Here is a 23719-nt window from a genome sequence, read left to right as displayed (position 1 = left end):
TGATTGCAAGTTCAGTAAACTTGCACATAGGTATACAAACTGAATTCATTGAAATGGTGCTCAAGACAATGCATGGAATCAGCCTTACACAAATCGTCTATATCAAATATTTATTGCCAATTTAACACAGAGGTCATAACCATTCGATTTACAAATATCCTTTGATTTGTACACGTGCTTTATGATCCACAAACACAAATTTCTGATTTGTAACTTGTTAGTGGGTTTTTACAAATAAATGTTTATTTGCAAAACTGAAAATTCTGTTTGTGAAGGGTGATTCAATCAATCAATCAATCAATTTTTTTTTATATAGCACCAAATCACAACAAACAGTTGCCCCAAGGCGCCCCACACCGCAAGGCAATGCCATGCAATAATTATGTAAAACCCCAACGGTCAAAACGACTCCCTGTGAGCAAGCTCCTATTCAGCATTGGTGGATCACCGAACTCACGCATTCCTCACTTTGCTCAGTTACGCAATATTGAGACATTCTCAGTGCAAAGCTGCAGTTGAGATCCACAAATATGTCAGTCGCTATTCACATTATTGGCAGAATTATTGGGGGGGCTGAGGGGGGCTTGGCTCATTATTGGGGGTGCTTAAGCCCCCCCTTGGCGCCGCCACTGTTGGTAGGCCTGTCTGTTTTTATTTAATGTTCTAGTCGTGCATTTTAAAAGATGCCAACATGGTCCAAGATGTGAGGCTGACTGGTCCTCACCTGTATCTATCAGCATCCTGAATATTCAGTGGATGTTGTTGTTGTTGTTTATGACTTGCTGATAGAAATTGTCTGAACCAACTCACTTGACTCCATTGCTCCCGTGCTTTCCCTGATAATTGCAGGGGATATTTGCATAATTTGATATGAAACAAGTGTCTGTGCTTCATATCGCTGCGCTATTACATACAATCTCAATTATTTCATATAATTTTTCATATTTTTAGTGCAAAAATATGTTTAATTTGACAGTTATGCAATGCAGTACGTTTTTTTTTTTTTGCACGTATTAATAATTAAAATGGCAAGTGTGCGCAAAAGTGCTTTTTGAAGGCCATAAATGAGCAATCCAACGTTTAAGTTCATAAGCTTCTTGGAGTTGCCTTTTAAAATTTTGTTATTTTCAAGTAAAACGAGAAAGTAATTTAGAGATGATCCTTGCGCACTTTAATGACAGTCCGATGGAGTTTTCAGTGATTTAATGTACTGTGGCACTTTGCGCAAAAATGTGCGCCATTCCAGACATGTGACGCATGTCTCCTTTGATGTGACCACTTGGAGTTTTTTTCTGTCCTTTGTGGACATGTACAAGTATCAACCTTGCAAATGTTTGTGTGCGGTAATCGCGTAATAAATGCGCCTTCATCATGTTTGTTTCAGCTGCGTAAAATGCGCTTTGATAAAGACAGTGGATGGCCGATAAGAGTTGAGAGCCGCAGTGTAATTAGTAACCAGGCCTGCCACCTGAACACTTTGATGTTTAGCAATCAATACTCTGCTTTTCACGACCCCACTGAGTGGATTTCGATCCTGCAAAATAGGCAAAAGTTGAATTTCCCTAATCAGATTTTTTTAAGTCGATGGGATTGTTTAAAATTGCATTACAATTGTGGCTCAGGCAGATGGTAAGAGTCATATTTGGGGATCTCCCAAAATAATAACTCTGTGGCTTTTTGGCGTTTCTTGGCACCGTTGATTGGTGCGTCAGACCCAACAGGACACCTGGAATTCACACCTTAAATCCACTCCTCCTGACCTCCTATTGGTCAGAAGGTCGCATATACGCGACATCGGCGCACGATGACAGCACAGCCAAACCATCATGCGTTTCAAGCACGTTCCGGTCGTGTTCCAGCCGTGCGCAAACAGCGCCATATGCCAAAACCTGGGTCTCAGCGAGGCGCACCAGGGAGCGCACATCCACGCGAGCGAGGATGTGCGTTCCCCGAGTTCAGGGCCTTCCAGTCCGCAGTCTGTGCACTCAGACTCCAGCTGCACCAGCCCAGAAACCAAATGTGCCTCCGCACCGCAGAGGGTCCGGAGGCCCCTGAACGCCTTCATCATCTGGACCAAAGAGGAGCGCAGGCGCCTGGCGCAGCTCAACCCTGACTTGGAGAACACGGATCTGAGCAAAATCCTTGGTAAGGAATGTCATTTGGAAGTGTGTGATATTATTGTGATCTCAAAGTGGTGGTGTGGGGAGCCGGATGAGGCCCAAGCTGGTAGTTCATAGGCCACTGCATGTTTTCTCATTAAATACAATTAAAGATCATTTTGAAAGGTTTGTGCGTGTATAAAGGACATTACAGTCAATAAATCCCGCTGAATGCGTGTGTCTTTCCCCCGCACATATTAATTTACTTGTGGCTACCTGTTAACAAATTAATTGCCTGAGCCATTGTAGCTTTTATTTGCAGATTAAAGACAAAACAATCAAAAAATATGGCCACTAAAAAAAATTGCGTCATATATTGATTTACTTATTTGCTTATTGTGGCTCAAAAGTTTTTAAATAAATAACTTATGCAAAAAAGTAAGAGCTAAAATAAATAAATAATAATGAATAATTAATTAATTAGTTGATTAATATGGGCATAAAGTTTTAGAGCTATGGTAAATAAATGATCATTTAGTTATATTTGTTATTTGTAATATGAATTATGTTTTTCTTTATTTGTTAAGCGTAAAATGTTTTTCAGACTAAATAAATTGATAAATAAATAAATAACCAATTATTTAATTTAATTTAATTTAATTCGCTTATAATGCGCCAAATCACAGCAAAAGCCGTCTCAAGGCGCCTTACATAAAACAAGGCAACATAAAATTTACGAAATAATGAAAAATGTCTAAAAAAATTCAAATACATAAATAAAAACAGAAAAGAATAAAACATAAAATAAAAACTATTCATAAGAAAGAGAATAAAAATGGGTTTTCAGTCTTGACTTAAAAATGTCCACAGACTCCGACTGCCTCACAGTCACAGGAAGACCGTTCCACAGGGTGGGTGCACGGTACGAAAAGGCTCTTTGACCTGCTGACTTCTTCTTCACCCTGGGAACACAGAGAAGTCCTGCATCCTGCGACCACAAAGCCCGGGCCGGCACGTAGAGTTCCACCAGATCAGCCAGATAAGATGGAGCCAGTCCATGAACAACCTTATAAGTCAATAAGAAAACCTTAAAATCTGCTCTCACAGAGATAGGGAGCCAGTGCAATGATGCCAAAATGGGTGTGATATGTTCAGACCTTCTGCTATGTGTCAGAAGTTTGGCGGCAGCGTTCTGAACCAGCTGAAGACCCCTGATGCTGGACTGCGGTAACCCTGAAAATAGAACATTACAATAATCTAGTCTAGAAGAAACAAAAGCAATGAATCATTGTAGGTTCATCATGTAGTGGTATAGAGGAGGATTTTAGTAAAAAAGAAGACCTGAAAGTTCAGTTACAATTTGCCAGAAGACACTGTACAAATTATCTGATTTATTGGCCCCAAACAGCATTTATATAAAACATTTCCTCTCTTTAAATAATGAATAATAGGTTTCAAAATGGTTTAAAACTAGTGCACTTGGTTTCAATGTGGAAGGTTCCGGGTTCAAACCCCACCCCTGCCACTTTTGTCCATGTAATGTGGAGTTGCGTCACGAAGGGCATCTGGTGTGAAACTTGCGCCAAATCACATGCAGATCCACCTTTGATCTGCTGCGACAACTCCGAGTGAAAAAACAAGGGAGCAGCCGAAGGGACTTACTTTTTTAAGCAGATACTGATACTTTGGATCAGATCAGGATCCCAGTTGATCTTTTTTTAATTGTTCTTTAAGTGGTCATCATAGGAGAACAGAAACGGGCTAACGACTCAGGTCATTTAAGTTTGATGCCACTGATTTAAATGATTAAATGGGGACTTTAAGACTAAATCATCCAGTAATGTTTTATCATAAGACAGACTGTTTGTGTTTCTGCAGGTAGGACCTGGAAGGCGATGTCTCTGGCTGAGAAGCGTCCATACATGCAAGAAGCTGAGCGTCTGAGGGTGCAGCACACCATCGACCATCCAAACTACAAGTACAAACCTCGTCGGAGGAAGCAGCTAAAGAAGAGCTCCAAACCTTCAGCTGCAGATGCCCGGGTCACCCGCCCCTCCCTCTGCAACGGTGTGCCCCACAACCTGACATACCTGCTCCACAACCAGCAACAAGCCTATACGCCTACTTACCCAACCCCCTCAGCTAACATCACCCCTTTGAGGAGCTATTCAGCCCCCCCTGCAGCAGCTTTTCTTGATGTAAGTCAGCCGGTGGCGTACCCGGGCCCACCAGTGTACCCTGTGGAGCCCCAGGTGTATTATGGAAAGCAGCACAGGCAGGTGCAGGAGGATTTATCCAGCTTTGCGGGTGCAGGGGGGCTCCGTGGGGAGCAGGGGGGCTCCAAGGTGTACGGCGGACAGTTTTGCTCAGCTGGACCCTCCCTGGAGTTTTACTTGGAACAGGTTCAGGTGGACATGCTGTACGATCTGGACCGCAGCGAGTTTGAACAGTACCTTTGTCCAGCAGTCCACAAGCCGGAGCCGGCTAAGCCCAGCGGCTACCAGAGCGGAAACAGATGAAGCCGCTCACTCGGCTGAAACAACCCCAAAACAAGCGTATTTATTTAAATTATTTCGAGTATTTTGGCCTGTCCAGGGTCAGTGCCCACAGGGATCAGCTCCAGCTCTCCCATGGCCCCTAACAGGACTAAACGGGTGCAGAGAGTGAATGAATGAAGTTCAGTGTTTCAGTGTTGAAAATGTGCGTTTGCTTTCACTGACTTTCTACTAGATTTCAATATCATGTAATGTCTCAAAAAATGTGAATCTTAAAATGACTGTGTGCTCATTCATACCTTAAATGTAAATGATATAAAAATGTTGAAATCAGATGCTTTTTAATTATTATTTTAATGTGATTGGGCACTATATGTTAAAAAGGTTCAAGTTAAAAATGGAAGTTGACTTTCTGTTTGGAACTTTTCTAAAATTCCAAACCTTATTTAAAGTATCTTATGGCAACATTTAAATTTTATTTTTTACAACCTGAGTCTCATTAAAACTTTGTTGGGAAATCAAGCCTGTGAGTGTTCTAATCACCTGTATTAATGGTGTTTCAGTTGTACTGTGGCTGAGTGTCAGTTTGGACATTTTGGCCGTATGACGTGTTTGTGTTTGTGTGTGTGTGTGTGTTCCAGCGTGCAGGTGTCTGAGTGTTGAGGACACCAGGAGCTGGAGAAGCCCACGTTTCATCTGTCTGTGGCAGATAGAGGGTTATTTTAGAGATGTGGGAATGGACCGGTTGTCTGCCTGGGTGGTTGCCATCCAGGAACCGAGGCGGTTCTTGGTTATTGGTGATATTAGTAAAATTCGACAGGGAGTATTTACCCACTGGTGGGACTTGGACTCAGACCTCCACTGAAGATTCATTGTCTGTCTGCTTTTGTTGATCATTGTTTAGTAAAATTGAAGAAAAAAAAGGAGATCTGAGAGCAAAAGGCACAAAATCATACACACATATACACACACACACTGCCATACTAATTCCTTGCATGTATTACATATTGGTGTCAATAAATGTTTTCTTATGAAATACATGAAAAAAAACAAGCTATATAATTAACTGACACATATGATGTACTTAAAAATTTTGTTATCTCCAAGCGGCGACCTGAGACCACTCGAAATGAGGCCTATGTGGAAGTGCAGTTCCTTGACTGGCCGGTTGAGGCTGGATCCAAAATAGAGCACTTTCCCGTAGGAGTCCATGTTAAAATGTCGAAATTTAAAGTAGAAATAAACATGGCTACAACCTGGTCCAAAAAAATGGTTTTGGTATCTATAGATAGTTTCCTCTTCTATAACAACTGTATGGGGGCTGATTTGTTTTTCTAACTTCTTAGTTTAAGACATTTTAAGCCATAAAGTTCTGTAAATTTGGGAGTGTGGTCACTTTGAGTGACTGTGGCTGAGGCCAGGGACCAGCGACTCCGCCTGTCGTATTTATCTCATAGTCTGCTCGATGCGCTGCTCCTGTCATTTAGAGTATTTCATTACAAACGCCTACAGTAATATGACTTTTGCAATGAAACTTCCTAATGGATCTTCTAAGACGTCTCTGTTGCAGTATTCACGCTGAGTGAAACTCATCAGATTTAATGTTGTTTGCTAAGGTGGAAGCACGTTTACCAGCTGTGGGTAACTTCACCTGTTAGTTCCACTTAATGCACAATTACTGAGAAAATATCCGGCACATAACTTTTAATGTCCACAAGAAAGTAAACCTCTAGGGGAACCACCATGCAGTCCCCAAAAATATGATTTAATAAACACCTGAAACCAGATTAGGTGACTCGAACTTGAAGAGAGGGCTGTGCTCAGGCATCTTTCGTCACTCATGGAGCCACCCACACTCCACCCCTTTAGCATTAATGAGTTCAGAATTCAACTGCTGTGAACATGGTGCCACCTACAACATCGACCAGATATGGGCTTCATTTTGGATGTTCCAGGTCTCTATAGAAAACTAATGGGTGACATCACGCAGGCTTTGTCCAGCATATACAGTGCCCTCCAAAAGTATTGGAACACTTAGTATTTCACACATTTTAATTTGTTTATGTCATTCCAACTACAAAAAATACAAAACATAAAAATTCATAAAGTTGTCTTCCTTAAAGTCAAACTGAAAACAAATTTCTACAACTTGATATAAATTAATTAAAAATATAAAAGCCAAGATGATGGGTTGCAAAAGTAACAGAACACTTTGGTATAATACCTGTAAATAAATCTGTCTTATTGCTAGTTTTCTTCAGACAAGTCAGGGGATGGATACATGAACATTTCCAAAGCACTGAATATGTCTTGGACTTTATTTACACCAATTATAAAGAAATACTAACAGTATGATACTCTATGGTAAATCTATGTGGAGTAGACTAGATAGATCTCAAAACTGAGTGATTGTGCAAGAAGGAGAAGAGTGAGGAAACCCACCAAGACACCCAGACAACCCAGAAGAAGTTATAGGCTACGGCTGTGGCTGTGATTGGAGAAATTGTGCACAGTGCATAGTTTGCATTTTTTTTTTTATCACCAGTTTATACAGCCTCATCATGTAGTATAGAGGGGGATTTTCGTAAAAAAGAAGACCTGAAAGTTCAGCTACAATTTGCCAGAAGGTACAAAATACACTGTACAAAATATTGTGCAGTGCATCCAAAAAGTATTCACAGTGGTTCACTTTTTCCACATTTTATGTTACAGCCTGATTCCAAATTGGATGAAATTCATGTTTTTCCTCAAACTTCAACATTCAATACCCCATAATGACGATGTGAAAAAGGTTTTTTTTGTTGTTGTTGGTTTTTTTTTGCCATTTTTGCTAATTTATTTAAAAAACCCCAAAACGAAGAAATCACATGTACTTAAGTATTCACGGCCTTTGTTATGAGGCTCAAAATTGAGTTCAGGTGCATCCTGTTTCCACTGATGATCCTTGAGATGTTTCTACAGCTTAATTGGAGTCCACCTGGGGTAAATTCAGTTGATTGGACATGATTTGGAAAGACACACACCTGTCTTCAAGGTCCCACAGTTGACAGTGCATGTCAGAGCACAAACCAAGCATGAAGTCAAAGGACTTGTCTGTAGACCTCCGAGACAGGACTGTCTCGAGGCACAAATCTGGGAAAGGGTACAGAAACATTTCTGCTGATTTGAAGGTCCCAATGAGCACAGTGGCCTCCATCATCCATAAATGAAAGAAGTTCGGATCCACCAGGACTCTTCCTAGAGCTGGTCGCCAGTCTAAACTGAGTGATTGGGGGAGAAGGGCCTTAGTCAGGGAGATGACCAAGAACCTGATGGTCACTCTGTCAGAGCTCCAGCATTCCTCTGTGGAGAGAGGAGAACCTTTCAGGACAATCATCTCTGCAGCAATCCACCAATCAGGCCTGTATGGTAGAGTGGACAGACAGAAGCCACTCCTTAGTAAAAGGCACATGGCAGCCAACCTAGAATTTGCCAAAAGACACCTGAAGGACTCTCAGACCACGAGGAACAAAATTCTCTGCTCTGATGAGACAAAGATTGAACTCTCTAGCATGAATGCCAGCCATCATGTTTGGTGGAAACGAGGCACCATCCCTATAGTGAAGCATGGTGGTGGCAGCATCATGCTGTGGGGATGTTTTTCAGCAGCAGGAACTGGGAGACTAGTCAGGATTGAGGGAAAGATGAATGCAGCAAAGTACAGAGACATCCTGGATGAAAACCTGCTCCAAAGCGCTCTTGACCTCAGACTGGGGTGATGGTTCATCTTTCAGCAGGACAATGACTCTAAACACACAGCCAAGATATCAAAGGAGTGGCTTCAGGACAACTCTGTGAATGTCCTTGAATGGCCCAGCCAGAGCCCAGACCTGAATCTGATTGAACATCTCTGGAGAGATCTAAAAATGGCCGTGTACTGATGCCAACCTAATGGAGCTTGAGAGGTGCTGCAAAAAAAAATGTGCAAAACTGCCCAAAGATTGGTGCACCAAGCTTGTGGCATCATATTCAAGAAGACTTGAGGCTGTAATTGCTGGCAAAGGAGCATCCACAAAGTATTGAGCAAAGGGTGTGAATACTTATATACATGTGATTTCTTAGTTTTTTATTTTTAATAAATTTGCGAAAGTTAAAAAAAAAAACCTTTTCATGTTGTTATTATGGGGTGTTGTGAGTAGAATTTTGAGGGAAAATGAATTTATTTTTGAATAAGGCTGTAACATAAAATGTGGAAAAAGTGGAGCGCTGTGAATACTTTCTGGATGCTCCGTATGTTGTACCTGTGTTATTTATATTGCCTGATTTAGAATCTTTTTTAAAATTATTGTTATTATTAGTAGTAGTAGTCTTGGTTGTCAGAGGGATGCACTCTGACAAGTGCTTTTCTAGCTTTACCCTGGCCTCTTACTGTTGAAGTTTTATCTGAAAAATCCTGGGGTACGTGAGAGAAACAAAAATATCAGCTGTGCCCAATGACCATTTCTGCCGTTGTTTATTGTTGATCATATTTTCACCTGAAACTCTTCTATCATCCACTTGTTTTTCCTTCAGGAAATTCCTGCAACTGGCCATTAGTTGTAGCTGAGGGGCCAAAGTGTGAGAAAAACAGCTTCACCTAACAGCTATGACATTAAGTCATCAAAACAGGGCAAATGATGCCTGAGAATGTGGCTAAAAACAGATTTATTGTCACAATATGTTTTTTTTTCTACCACATTTATGTCTTGTATTGCAGCATATTCTGCATTTCTCATTGCGCCGTTCTGTATCGTCATGGGAATAGAATTGACGTCAGATTTCTTCCGCTCATTCAGTGTCTGTGCTACAGAGAACCTACAGCGACATAACCAAAAGGAAAAACCCGTAACAAAACATGGAAGAATGTTGGCTGTATTCAGCACTATTAGGGACACACAAATGGACAATAAGGTAAATGATACAACATGAAGTGGAATATGTTTCACTGTGCTGTCTACATTTTTATGATCATATGATTTTTAAGGGCTTCAACGGTGGAGGAACCCACTCGGCTCCATTTTCACTTTCATACAAATGCATTTGCACCACCGCTCACAGCTTCATGGTGGAATGGAGATGACTGAAGAAAACTGGCTGTTTTACTTGTGTTACACTAAAGGGTGCAATTATTTGTGCAACCCATCATTTTGTAAATGCAAATCATCATTTTATATTTTTATTTCATTTATTCTATGTGCTTGATGGATATCTGTGAAAGTGGGGACGGTGCCTTACTCTCAAGTCTACGATTAAAAAAGTGGTCACAATTTTGCAGCTGCTCATCAGGATAAAGGTTGAACCTGTTTCCATCTTGATTTTGAATTAATGGCTTCCTCCAGCCTTCAAAGTAATGCTGGAGATTAAAAGTTCCAAAAAGGTCAAAGCATTTGAGGTGAGCTGTACACAGAATACTACAAATTCTAGGTCGTACAAATCTTTTTTTTTTTCTTTCTTGTAGTTGTAGACTCTCATCTGCTTCAAGCTTACTGTATCCAGGGGTAGGTCCTGGCAACAATGTGCTTCAAGAGCCTATTGGACGTCTTCCATCAGGGTGACAGGAAATGTTTGCAAGACTGCAGTGGGTCATACTGTTTGGAGGTGGTGCTGCTAAAAAAAAAAAAAAAAACCGAGGTGAAAATGGAAGAGTTCAAGATGCTGCAATTTTTGTTAGAAATGATAAGGATGGACAGGATTAGGAATGAACATCAGAGGGACAGTGCAGGTCAAGGTCTGGACATGTGCAGAGGAGGAATGTAGGGTATAGTCACAGAGGAACATGCAGAGGACAAGGTGAAATGGAAATGGATGATCTGCTGTGGTGACACCTATAAAGAAGAAGATCCTACAGCTGAGTCTTTGTCTGAATCGTCAACATATCTGTTATTCCATTAACACACACACACACATCAAAACAAACAAACTTTCTTGCCTTGTGACAATGTAATCTATATTATAATAGTCAAGTAGCCTCTGTGTGTGTGTGTGTGTGTGTGTGTGTGTGTGTGTGTGTGTGTGTGTGTGTGTGTGTGTGTGTGTGTGTGTGTGTGTGTGTGTGTGTGTGTGTGTGTGTGTGTGTGTGTGTGTGTGCATGTATGGCTTTGATCATGCAAAAACCGGGGAGAGCTGGCATTCGCTGTTTGGTATACTTATGTATTTTCGGTCAAGGATGATCGCTACGAAAACAGAAAGTTGATAGGACAAATATTTTTAGACAAATTAGCGATTTTAGCTAACCAGTAAACAATGGTCATTGTGCTGTAATGCACCATGGGAGTTTGCGGTTTTGAGGATTTAAATGCGGTTATTGTGGTCATGTTAGTTTAACAGTGTTGTTAATGATATTGATTTATTGGTTTTTTTTGTAGTTCAATTAGCTTAGTCAATTTAGTTGTGTTATGTTGCTCTTACCATGAGTGAGTTAAGTTTCATGTTAGTACCATGAGTGAAATGTGTAGTGGTTTTAATGTCTTCTGCCACCGTCTTTGTTTGTCACATGAAAAACACCTGTTTACAGCAGCTGTGCATGTATGCGTGTAACTTTGATCACAGACAAACTGTGGACAGTTGACATTTGCCGTTTGGTATGCTTATGTATTTTGGGTCTAAGATGAATGCTGTGAAAATGCAACATTGATAGGACATATATTTTTGAAGAAAGTACGGATATTAGCTAACAACACTGAACAATGGATGTTGCTAACTACTTTCTGGACTCACACGCCATTGCAGCAGAGGGCAATAAATCATCTTTGTATTAAAAGTGTGAGTGTGGTGAGTGATTTTATTTAGTAAGTTCAATGTAATTACATAATAATTAAAAAAAATACATGGACGACACAAAAGTGAAAACATTTATTTCCATTGTGGTCCTTTTAAAAATCAAATGACAAAACAGAAGTAAAAATAAAATATAATAATAATAATAATAATAATAATAATAATTCAATGTATTTCATTTATATAGCACTAAATCACAACAAAGCTACTTCAAGGCACTTCACACAAGTAAGGTCTAAACTTACCAATAATAATAATCATATTAATAGTGTGTGTATAGACAACAAGAACCTAAACAATCTCTAAATACACTAAGACAGTAAATTCTGGACTCACACGCCATTCCAACTCATAATACAAGCTTTGCTTAATTTATTACCACCCTTGAAAAATGTCAGCTACCTATTTAAACACTACCCAATCTAGAGCCCATGGATCCCCATGGGCAATGCGCTAGTTTCTTTTAATCTTGAATAAATATAGTTTTATCACCATCATACTATAATTTGACAAATGTTTGTATGTTTGTTTGTTTGCCTACCCCCTTGAGGTGCTTGGGCCAGTTTCACTCAAACTTGCTGTGTGCATATAACTTGACGTCAGAATTGCCCTTTATAGGTCGATGATCCCCACACTAGACACACATACACAGGTGGGTTTGAAAATTCCCCAGGTGGTATCAAATTTACCAAAGATCAATCAATCAATCAACTTTTTTCTTGTATAGCGCCAAATCACAACAAACAGTTGCCCCAAGGCGCTCCACATTGCAAGGCAAGGCCATACAATAATTATGAAACACAGTCTACGTCTAAAGCAACATAACCAAGGGATGGTCCAGGGTCACCCGATCCAGCCCTAACTATAAGCCTTAGCGAAAAGGAAAGTTTTAAGCCTAATCTTAAAAGTAGAGAGGGTATCTGTCTCCCTGATCTGAATTGGGAGCTGGTTCCACAGGAGAGGAGCCTGAAAGCTGAAGGCTCTGCCTCCCATTCTACTCTTACAAACCCTAGGAACTACAAGTAAGCCTGCAGTCTGAGAGCGAAGCGCTCTAATGGGGTAATATGGTACTATGAGGTCCCTAAGATAAGATGGGACCTGATTATTCAAAACCTTATAAGTAAGAAAAAGAATTTTAAATTCTATTCTAGCATTAACAGGAAGCCAATGAAGGGAGGCCAACACGGGTGAGATATGCTCTCTCCTGCTAGTCCCCGTCAGTACTCTAGCTGCAGCATTCTGAACCAACTGAAGGCTTTTTAGGGAACTTTTAGGACAACCTGATAATAATGAATTACAGTAGTCCAGCCTAGAGGAAACAAATGCATGAATTAGTTTTTCAGCATCACTCTGAGACAAGACCTTTCTGATTTTAGAGATATTGCGTAAATGCAAAAAGGCAGTCCTACATATTTGTTTAATATGCGCTTTGAATGACATATCCTGATCAAAAATAACTCCAAGATTTCTCACAGTATTACTAGAGATCAGGGAAATGCCATCCAGAGTAACGATCTGGTTAGACACCATGCTTCTAAGATTTGTGGGGCCAAGTACAATAACTTCAGTTTTATCTGAGTTTAAAAGCAGGAAATTAGAGGTCATCCATGTCTTTATGTCTGTAAGACAATCCTGCAGTTTAGCTAATTGGTGCGTATCCTCTGGCTTCATGGATAGATAAAGCTGGGTATCATCTGCGTAACAATGAAAATTTAAGCAATACCGTCTAATAATACTGCCCAAGGGAAGCATGTATAAAGTGAATAAAATTGGTCCTAGCACAGAACCTTGTGGAACTCCATAATTAACTTTAGTCTGTGAAGAAGATTCCCCATTTACATGAACAAACTGTAATCTATTAGACAAATATGATTCAAACCACCGCAGCGCAATGCCTTTAATACCTATGACATGCTCTAATCTCTGTAATAAAATTTTATGGTCAACAGTATCAAAAGCAGCACTGAGGTCCAACAGAACAAGCACAGAGATAAGTCCACTGTCCGAAGCCATAAGAAGATCATTTGTAACCTTCACTAATGCTGTTTCTGTACTATGATGAATTCTAAAACCTGACTGAAACTCTTCAAATAGACCATTCCTCTGCAGGTGATCAGTTAGCTGTTTTACAACTACCCTCTCAAGAATCTTTGAGAGAAAAGGAAGGTTGGAGATTGGCCTATAATTAGCTAAGATAGCTGGGTCAAGTGATGGCTTTTTAAGTAATGGTTTAATTACTGCCACCTTAAAGGCCTGTGGTACATAACCAACTAACAAAGATAGATTGATCATATTTAAGATTGAAGCATTAAATAATGGTAGGACTTCCTTGAGCAGCCTGGCAGGAATGGGGTCTAATAAGCATGTTGATGGTTTGGATGAAGTAACTAATGAAAATAACTCAGACAGAACAATCGGAGAGAAAGAGTCTAACCAAATACCGGCATCACTGAAAGCAGCCAAAGATAACGATACATCTTTGGGATGGTTATGAGTAATTTTTTCTCTAATAGTCAAAATTTTGTTAGCAAAGAAAGTCATGAAGTCATTACTAGTTAAAGTTAATGGAATACTCAGCTCAATAGAGCTCTGACTCTTTGTCAGCCTGGCTACAGTGCTGAAAAGAAACCTGGGGTTGTTCTTATTTTCTTCAATTAGTGATGAGTAGAAAGATGTCCTAGCTTCACGAAGGGCTTTCTTATAGAGCAACAAACTCTTTTTCCAGGCTAAGTGAAGATCTTCTAAATTAGTGAGACGCCATTTCCTCTCCAACTTACGGGTTATCTGCTTTCCTCTCCAACTTACGGGTTATCCAAAGATCAATCAGGGTTATGGTCATGTCTGCTTGTCCTTTTGTTGGCCTGCTCCTCCCAGATTCTTTAGCTGATTTCTACCAAACCTGATATGTCAATGAAGGCTGACCCAGAAATTTAATGTAAAAATTAATTTTAGCAAAGGTTGAGGTTACTGGGTCAAAGGTCAAAGTAACCCCTCCCAGGTGCTTTGACCAATTTCCAACAAACTTCATATGTGGAACCCCAAAGCTGCCATTAAAGAGTTTGTTTTGGTAAAGGTTCAGGTCATTGGGGTCAAAGGTAAAAAAAAAAAAAAAAAAAAAAAGATTTTTCACTCCAGTGTCCATCAATCTTGCCACACATATGTAGATGGGTTCTAGAATTGTGCAGCCAACATCAAATTTACCAAAGACTAATCACTGGGGTCAAGGTCATGTCTGTTGTACTCCTCTCAGGTCCTTTTGCTGATTTCTACCAAACGTGGGATGTCAATGAAGGTTGACCCCGAAAATGGCTTCAAAAAAATTCATTTTGGCAAAGTTCAAGGTTTCAATGTTTTAAGCCCTAAAACTGTTAAGTAATTCGATTTTGAACCCAATTTGGCTCAAATGTGGCACACGCTTAAGTGGATTCAAACATGTTTTGTAAAGGTCAAGGTCACCGGGGTCAACTTTCCGTCGCTCTTACTGTCTTCACACCCCACAAATTCTATTATGTCATGTTAAATGTTAAATGTTATGAGTCATGTTAAATGTTTTAAATTAGATTCATTATTCATAATCTTCTCTTGGCACAGCCTTCCTGCTTTGTGTGCACCTGATCAGATCTCAGAAGGGAAGCAGAGGACAACAACAACATTCCCATTTTTTCCTCTCAGCAATTTATGTCATCAAAGCAACATAACCTCTTAGTTGGTCATTCAAAGGCCAAATCCTCAGTGCAACAGAAATAACTGTTCCTCACGTAATCAACTTATTTATTAAAACTATTTTATGAACTGACTTTTTTTTGACAAATGTGGGATGTTTAATGACGAAGAATGTTTGGAATCGATGAAGAATGTGTGGAATCTCAGCAGCATCATTTGGAAAGAAGCATTCCTCAACCATAAAACAGTTTGGCTGTTAGAGATTAAATAAGTAAATATGCCAACTTTGTATGTCTAATATTGACACACGAATAGCTGGAGTTTATATTAAACCTAAAATTAGACGTGTGCTCACTTATGTGGAACATTCCTGAGATTTTGTGAGCCATAATTAGCTTTTCTTCTTTTGCCTCCCACCCAAAGGTCATCAATAATTTCCTGTCCAGAGGGCATTTTGGGGAAAATTTGAGACTGGTGTCTGCAGATAATGCTCATCCGACTATTATCCTGCAGGGACATCTGCACCGTCTGGAGCTGAGGAGGAAACTCGAACAGGAAGACCCCTGAAGTGGGACACTCAACAGTTTCTTATCCTAAAAGTACCAAAGAGAAGCTTTTACCGACCAAACTGGAGAGTGTAATTCCATTACGCCAACTTTCAGGCACTTCCATGAGATTGCACACTATGGAGAGAAAAACACATTCTGACTGAACAAAAAGCAAAATTATCTGACAGCAATTTACAGTATTAATGGAATATTATACAAAAAACAGCAGTCAGAGGTTTCTGACGTCCGCCAAGGGTTGATGAGGACTCAAAATAAAAGATATGTGATTCACATCCCTGACTTTACGTGGATCCGGATTCCACAACACAATGAAATAATTGCATACTGATCCAGAATGGTCCGACTGATCGAGATATCACAATCTGATATTTAATTCACAAGCTGAAACTAAATAGTGTCTTCCTGATCTTGGTTTTACATCGTGATGTCATATCTGTGAAGTAGTTTTGAAGTAATCCTTAAAAGTCTACAAAGTGAAATCCTAATCCAGATCCAGATCCAGATCACCTCCAAAACTTAATGGAGTCTTCTAAGGCCAAACACCAATGTGTGGTGAAAATTTGGTGAAAATTCATTAAGTAGTTTTGAGGTAATCTTCAAAATCTGTCAAAGTGAAGCATACAAATTGAAATCCTGATCCAGAATCCAGATCCAGATCACCTCCAAAATTTAATGGAGTCTTCCAGGCCGAACACCAATGTGTGGTGAAAATTTGGTGAAAATCCATTAAGTAGTTTTGAGGTAATCTTCAAAATCTGTCAAAGTGAAGCGTACAAATTGAAATCCTGATCCAGAATCCAGATCCAGATCACCTCCAAAATTTAATGGACCTGAATTTAATGGAATTCTATGGCCTAATATCTATCTGTGGTGAAAATTTCATCACAATCCGTGCAGTAGTTTTCACATAATCCTGCTAATAAATGCTAAAAAAAAAATGAGGTGGGCTTCATAGATAATTGGCAAAGCTTCTGGGGAAAATCTGGTCTTGTTAGGAGAGACGGCATCCATCCCACTTTGGATGGAGCAGCTCTCATTTATAGAAATCTGGCCAATTTTCTTAAATCCTCCAAACTGTGACTATCCAGGGTTGGGACCAGGAAGCAGAGTTGTAGTCTTACACACCTCTCTGCAGCTTCTCTCCCCCTGCCATCCCCTCATTACCCCATCCCCGTAGAGACGGGGTCTGCTCCCAGACCACCAATAACCAGCAAAAATCTATTTAAGCATAAAAATTCAAAAAGAAAAAATAATATAGCACCTTCAACTGCACCACAGACTAAAACAGTTAAATGTGGTCTATTAAACATTAGGTCTCTCTCTTCTAAGTCCCTGTTAGTAAATGATATAATTGATCAACATATTGATTTATTCTGCCTAACAGAAACCTGGTTACAGCAGGATGAATATGTTAGTTTAAATGAGTCAACACCCCCGAGTCATACTAACTGCCAGAACGCTCGTAGCACGGGCCGGGGCGGAGGATTAGCAGCAATCTTCCATTCCAGCTTATTAATTAATCAAAAACCCAGACAGAGCTTTAATTAATTTGAAAGCTTGACTCTTAGTCTTGTCCATCCAAATTGGAAGTCCCAAAAACCATTTTTATTTGTTATTATCTATCGTCCACCTGGTCGTTACTGTGAGTTTCTCTGTGAATTTTCAGACCTTTTGTCTGACTTAGTGCTTAGCTCAGATAAAATAATTATAGTGGGCGATTTTAACATCCACACAGATGCTGAGAATGACAGCCTCAACACTGCATTTAATCTATTATTAGACTCAATTGGCTTTGCTCAAATGTAAATGAGTCCACCCACCACTTTAATCATATCTTAGATCTTGTTCTGACTTATGGTATGGAAATTGAAGGCTTAACAGTATTTCCTGAAAAATCCCTTCTGTCTGATCATTTCTTAATGACATTTACATTTACTCTGATGGACTACCCAGCAGTGGGGAATAAGTTTCATTACACTAGAAGTCTTTCAGAAAGCGCTGTAACTAGGTTTAAGGATATGATTCCTTCTTATGTTCTCTAATGCCATATACCAACACAGTGCAGAGTAGCTACCTAAACTCTGTGAGTGAGATAGAGTATCTCGTCAATAGTTTTACATCCTCATTGAAGACAACTTTGGATGCTGTAGCTCCTCTGAAAAAGAGAGCCTTAAATCAGAAGTGCCTGACTCCGTGGTATAACTCACAAACTTGCAGTTTAAAGCAGATAACCCGTAAGTTGGAGAGGAAATGGTGTCTCACTAATTTAGAAGACTCACTAATTTAGAAGACTCATAACCATCCCAAAGACATATCGTTCTCTTTGGCTGCTTTCAGTGATGCCGGTATTTGGTTAGACTCTTTCTCTCCGATTGTTCTGTCTGAGTTATTTTCATTAGTTACTTCCTCCAAACCATCAACATGTCTATTAGACCCCATTCCTACCAGGCTGCTCAAGGAAGCCCTACCATTAATTAATGCTTTGATCTTAAATATGATCAATCTATCTTTATTAGTTGGCTATGTACCACAGGCTTTTAAGGTGGCAGTAATTAAACCATTACTTAAAAAGCCATCACTTGACCCAGCTATCTTAGCTAATTATAGGCCAATCTCCAATCTTCCTTTTCTCTCAAAAATTCTTGAAAGGGTAGTTGTAAAACAGCTAACTGATCATCTGCAGAGGAATGGTCTATTTGAAGAGTTTCAGTCAGGTTTTAGAATCCATCATAGTACAGAAACAGCATTAGTGAAGGTTACAAATGATCTTCCTATGGCCTCAGACAGTGGACTCATCTCTGTGCTTGTTCTGTTAGACCTCAGTGCTGCTTTTGATACTGTTGACCATAAAATTTTATTACAGAGATTAGAGCATGCCATAGGTATTAAAGGCACTGCGCTGCAGTGGTTTGAATCATATTTATCTAATATATTACAATTTGTTCATGTAAATGGGGAATCTTCTTCACAGACTAAGGTTAATTATGGAGTTCCACAAGGTTCTGTGCTAGGACCAATTTTATTCACTTTATACATGTTTCCCTTAGGCAGTATTATTAGACGGTATTGCTTAAATTTTCATTGTTACACAGATGATACCCAGCTTTATCTATCCATGAAGCCAGAGGACACACACCAATTAGCTAAACTGCAGGATTGTCTTACAGACATAAAGACATGGATGACCTCTAATTTCCTGCTTTTAAACTCAGATAAAACTGAAGTTATTGTACTTGGACCCACAAATCTTAGAAACATGGTGTCTAACCAGATCCTTACTCTGGATGGCATTACCCTGACCTCTAGTAATACTTTGAGAAATCTTGGAGTCATTTTTGATCAGGATATGTCATTCAAAGCGCATATTAAACAAATATGTAAGACTGCTTTTTTGCATTTACGCAATATCTCTAAAATTAGAAAGGTCTTGTCTCAGAGTGATGCTGAAAAACTAATTCATGCATTTATTTCCTCTAGGCTGGACTATTGTAATTCATTATTATCAGGTTGTCCTAAAAGTTCCCTGAAAAGCCTTCAGTTAATTCAAAATGCTGCAGCTAGAGTACTGACAGGGACTAGAAGGAGAGAGCATATCTCACCCATATTGGCCTCTCTTCATTGGCTTCCTGTTAATTCTAGAATAGAATTTAAAATTCTTCTTCTTACTTATAAGGTTTTGAATAATCAGGTCCCATCTTATCTTAGGGAACTCATAGTACCATATCACCCCAATAGAGCGCTTCGCTCTCAGACTGCAGGCTTACTTGTAGTTCCTAGGGTTTGTAAGAGTAGAATGGGAGGCAGAGCCTTCAGCTTTCAGGCTCCTCTCCTGTGGAACCAGCTCCCAATTCAGATCAGGGAGACAGACACCCTCTCTACTTTTAAGATTAGGCTTAAAACTTTCCTTTTTGCTAAAGCTTATAGTTAGGGCTGGATCAGGTGACCCTGAACCATCCCTTAGTTATGCTGCTATAGACTTAGACTGCTGGGGGGTTCCCATGATGCACTGAGTGTTTATTTCTCTTTTTGCTCTGTATGCACCACTCTGCATTTAATCATTAGTGATTGATCTCTGCTCCCCTCCACAGCATGTCTTTTTCCTGGTTCTCTCCCTCAGCCCCAACCAGTCCCAGCAGAAGACTGCCCCTCCCTGAGCCTGGTTCTGCTGGAGGTTTCTTCCTGTTAAAAGGGAGTTTTTCCTTCCCACTGTTGCCAAGTGCTTGCTCACAGGGGGTCGTTTTGACCGTTGGGGTTTTTCCGTAATTATTGTATGGCCTTGCCTTACAATATGAAGCACCTTGGGGCAACTGTTTGTTGTGATTTGGCGCTATATAAATAAAATTGATTTGATTTGATTTAATGGTCAGACAAATAAACAAATAAATAAATAAATGCAGAGGATTTTATTATGTCCTTGGCAGATGTAATAATGGATGTTTATTCATTCGTGCTCCTCATTGAATGGAACATTCCATCTTTCACCTCATGAAATATTCTTTCCATTTCCCAAATGAAAAAAAACATTAATTATTTGTTTTATATAACACCTAAAATACATCCTTTTCATCCATCTATCCATTTTCTTCCATTTTCCATTTTCTTCCATTTTTTTCTTCTTTTCATCAACCCCCCCCCCCCCCCCCCCCCCCCCAGCTCTTCCGGGGGAACCTCGAGGCGTTCCCAAGCCAGCTGCGAGACATAGTCCCTCCAGCGTGTCCTGGGTCTTCCCCGGGGCGTCCTCCCGATGGGACGTGCCCGGAACACCTCTCCAGCGAGGCGTCCAGGGGACATCCCAAAAAGATGCCTGAGCCACATCAGCTGGCTCCTTTAGATGTGGAGGAGCAGCGGCTCGACTCCGAGTTCCTCCCGAGTGACCGAGCTCCTCACCCTATCTCTCAGGGAGTGCCCAGCCACCCTGCAGAGGAAACTCATCTTGGCTACTTGTACTCATGAGCTTGTTCTTTCGTTCATGAGCCAAATCTCATGACCATAGTTGAGGGTCGGAACGTAGATCGATCGGTAAATCGAGAGCTTTGCCCCCCAGATTGCAACCTGTCATAATAGTGCTCACTCACTGTGCATCATATATTGCAGAAATGAACTTTTTTCCTACAACAGCTGTGATCGATAAAATCTTACCTAATATTTGATATTTTATTAATTTATAAACAAGAGAAAAGGGACTTACATTTTGGTGTGCATCACTGGTCCTTTGAGGTCAAGAGGTTCCAAACAGTCCAACACAAACTTTAAATAGCAATCCAATCCAAACAATGAATCTTATCAGCCTTGATAATATTAACATCTCTCACGGTCTTCAAATGATGACGTAGTCCGTACCCGAAACCGTCCATTGACATCTTTGTGTACAGACTACTTTCCTCAGTCCAGCAAAAAATTGCAACAGAATGTCACTATCAACTGATAGTGTTTCTACTTCAGCTAGACACGTCCCAGTGAATACCGCAAATGCCTCCAGACATCTTACAGCATACTGGATTTTTGTTGTTGTTTTTTGTTTGTTTGTTTGTTTTTTTTGTGTTAGAAGAATAAGCACCATCAATGCATTCTTTCAAATCGTCATCTGTCACCAATATAAACCCCACCATGTTTGTTTTTAAGATAAGCTGCTGGTGTGAGTGCACGGTGGTCGCGGCACGCAATGGTGCAAAACGTATGGAACCAAAATTGCACAGTAAATGGACTAAAATGGCAAATGGGATGAATGATCAATATCACATGACATAAAACCACAAATCAAATGACAAGGACGTATTTAGGCGTTATATAAAGTGGATTACATGACAAGCTAGAATGGCACTTAGAGAGCAGAAACCTCTGCCAACAAACCAGATTTCACCTGTTCATAGACAAGAGCACTCTACATACGCCTGTTTTTTTAATTCATCTTTTATTTACATTTAAAAAAGAGGTTTTTGTTTTCAACTGTGGGTTGTTTTATCTGCTTCTTGGCAGGATTACGTAAAAACTACTGAATCAATACTTGGTGGAAGTGGATCCATTTTCGGAGGCGGCTCCAGTGTATGTAAGTTTTTTTACATAAAGAAAGCAAAAAAAAAAAAAAAAAAAAATCTTTAATACTCCCCCCATTTTTCTTCATCATCAGTGAAAAATGAAAGATGTGACTTTACCATTGCAAACATTTGTAGAACAACAAAATACAAATTATAAATTTATGATGATTACTGTTGTTAATAAAAATTAACTGGTCATTAAGTTACAAACCTCATTTTGAATTTGGACAACAATAATGCCAATAAACAGTCACAGCATGATCAATATAGCTATCAAATGAGCTGGAACTGTGTTTGATTAGATTTTTTTTTTTTTAATGCAAATTTTTTAAATAATTGAACATTTCTGGTGTTTGCTCATCAAATATCTTATGCAGACTGAAATGCGATGCATTTGTCGTGCATCATTCAGGCCAGATTACTGTGCAGGGACATAACGTCACGCCTTTTTCCTCAGTGTCTCTCGGTGCTTTATGACTCAGTCTGCAAACATGTGAGTTCATCTGTGGAGCGGTGTGTGTGTGTACACGCACATGTGTGTGTGTGTAAAAAATGTTTCTGCACACTGGTTAAAGACTATTCCAGATGCCCTGTGCCCACAGAAAGGAATCAAACTGTGTGCCTGCACTTGAGATCCTCCAAGACTTTATTGCTTTTTGTTATTTTGCATGTGTATTTCCTTTTTGTTTTCCCTTACATTTAATGGACATTATTGCTGTTCATCTCACTCAGCACACTATCTGAAGGCCAAACGTATGATTCTGTCCAGTCAGCGATGCAATTCAGCCATTCAAGATTTGTTGGTTTTACTCCCCGTTTCTTCATGCAGTGTTTTTGACAGGTGCGCTAAACAACACAAACCTGTGCACTAACTGCTGCAAGCTGATCCAGGTGCAAGGATTCATGATAAATGATGAAGCGGAAGAACCCAAAAGAACTGGTGTCACAGACCGAACGGTCTACCCCTAAAAATCACTCCGCCTTTTGCATGTGCGCATGCGTCACTTCAGACCACAGCAGCACGTCTGAACCAGAGTCTCTTCACCCAAAGTCATCAAATGGATTAATGGAATTATTAACCATCAGATGATAAAGGTAAAACCTCTTAAATCATTCTAAAGTCTGTTTTAAGCAGAAACAAGGCCATTTTAAGCAGAAACTCAATGAAACGCATGAGCAAGCAACTCATTTAGCCGCGGTGCTCTGATCGCTTCTGCCGCCTTTTATGATGAAATAATGCTGAATTTATGTGGAAATGATTGTTGTACAAAAGCTTCAGGTATCTGTCACTGAGATAGATGATGACTCGAGTGCAGTTTGAAGCAGAAACGAGCAGACATGGGGTCAAATACTTTGCATTGTATTTAAAAACAAATACTTTAGATTTTGAGCATTTCAAATACAAATACAAATACTTTCTATGAACTATAAACAACAAATCAACACAAAAACTGATAAACTACTGATACTATTGATAAGTAAAGGATTGAATGTTTTATCACAAATTCACTATTATAATATCACAGGCAATAATCAAACTATCACAATATATATTCTGTTTCCATCAATATTGCATCCATTTGTATCCACCATATCACAAAACAATAATAAAATGTCATATCTTCTCATCTCAGCATATTGTACACTCAACAAAAATATAAACGCAACACTTTTGGTTTTGCTCCCATTTTGTATGAGATGAACTCAAAGATCTAAAACTTTTTCCACATACACAATATCACCATTTCACTCAAATATTGTTCACAAACCAGTCTAAATCTGTGATAGTGAGCACTTCTCCTTTGGATAATCCATCCCACCTTACAGGTGTGCCATATCAAGATGCTGATTAGACACCATGATTAGTGCACAGGTGTGCCTTAGACTGCCCACAATAAAAGGCCACTCTGAAAGGTGCAGTTTTGTTTTATTGGGGGGGGGGATACCAGTCAGTATCTGGTGTGACCACCATTTGCCTCATGCAGTGCAACACATCTCCTTCGCATAGAGTTGATCAGGTTGTCAACTGTGGCCTGTGGAATGTTGGTCCACTCCTCTTCAAT

The 23719-nt window shown here is 39.7% G+C and overlaps 1 protein-coding gene across 1 annotated transcript; it reads left to right on the top strand.

Annotated features, from left to right (window-relative positions):
• The first annotated feature begins 1659 nt into the window (after positions 1-1659).
• Positions 1660-4888, top strand: sox32 (SRY-box transcription factor 32). The gene is made up of 2 exons (XM_034180449.1): positions 1660-2145; positions 3978-4888. The coding sequence occupies exons 1-2, from the start codon at positions 1827-1829 to the stop codon at positions 4616-4618; spliced, it is 960 nt and encodes a 319-aa protein (XP_034036340.1). The 5' UTR covers positions 1660-1826; the 3' UTR covers positions 4619-4888.
• The last annotated feature ends 18831 nt before the right edge of the window (positions 4889-23719 follow it).

The sequence above is a fragment of the Thalassophryne amazonica genome, chromosome 1 (assembly GCF_902500255.1).
Source record: "Thalassophryne amazonica chromosome 1, fThaAma1.1, whole genome shotgun sequence".
Lineage (NCBI taxonomy): Eukaryota > Metazoa > Chordata > Actinopteri > Batrachoidiformes > Batrachoididae > Thalassophryne > Thalassophryne amazonica.
Note: the sequence above shows the minus strand (reverse complement) of the source record. Positions and strands in the feature narration are given on the sequence as shown.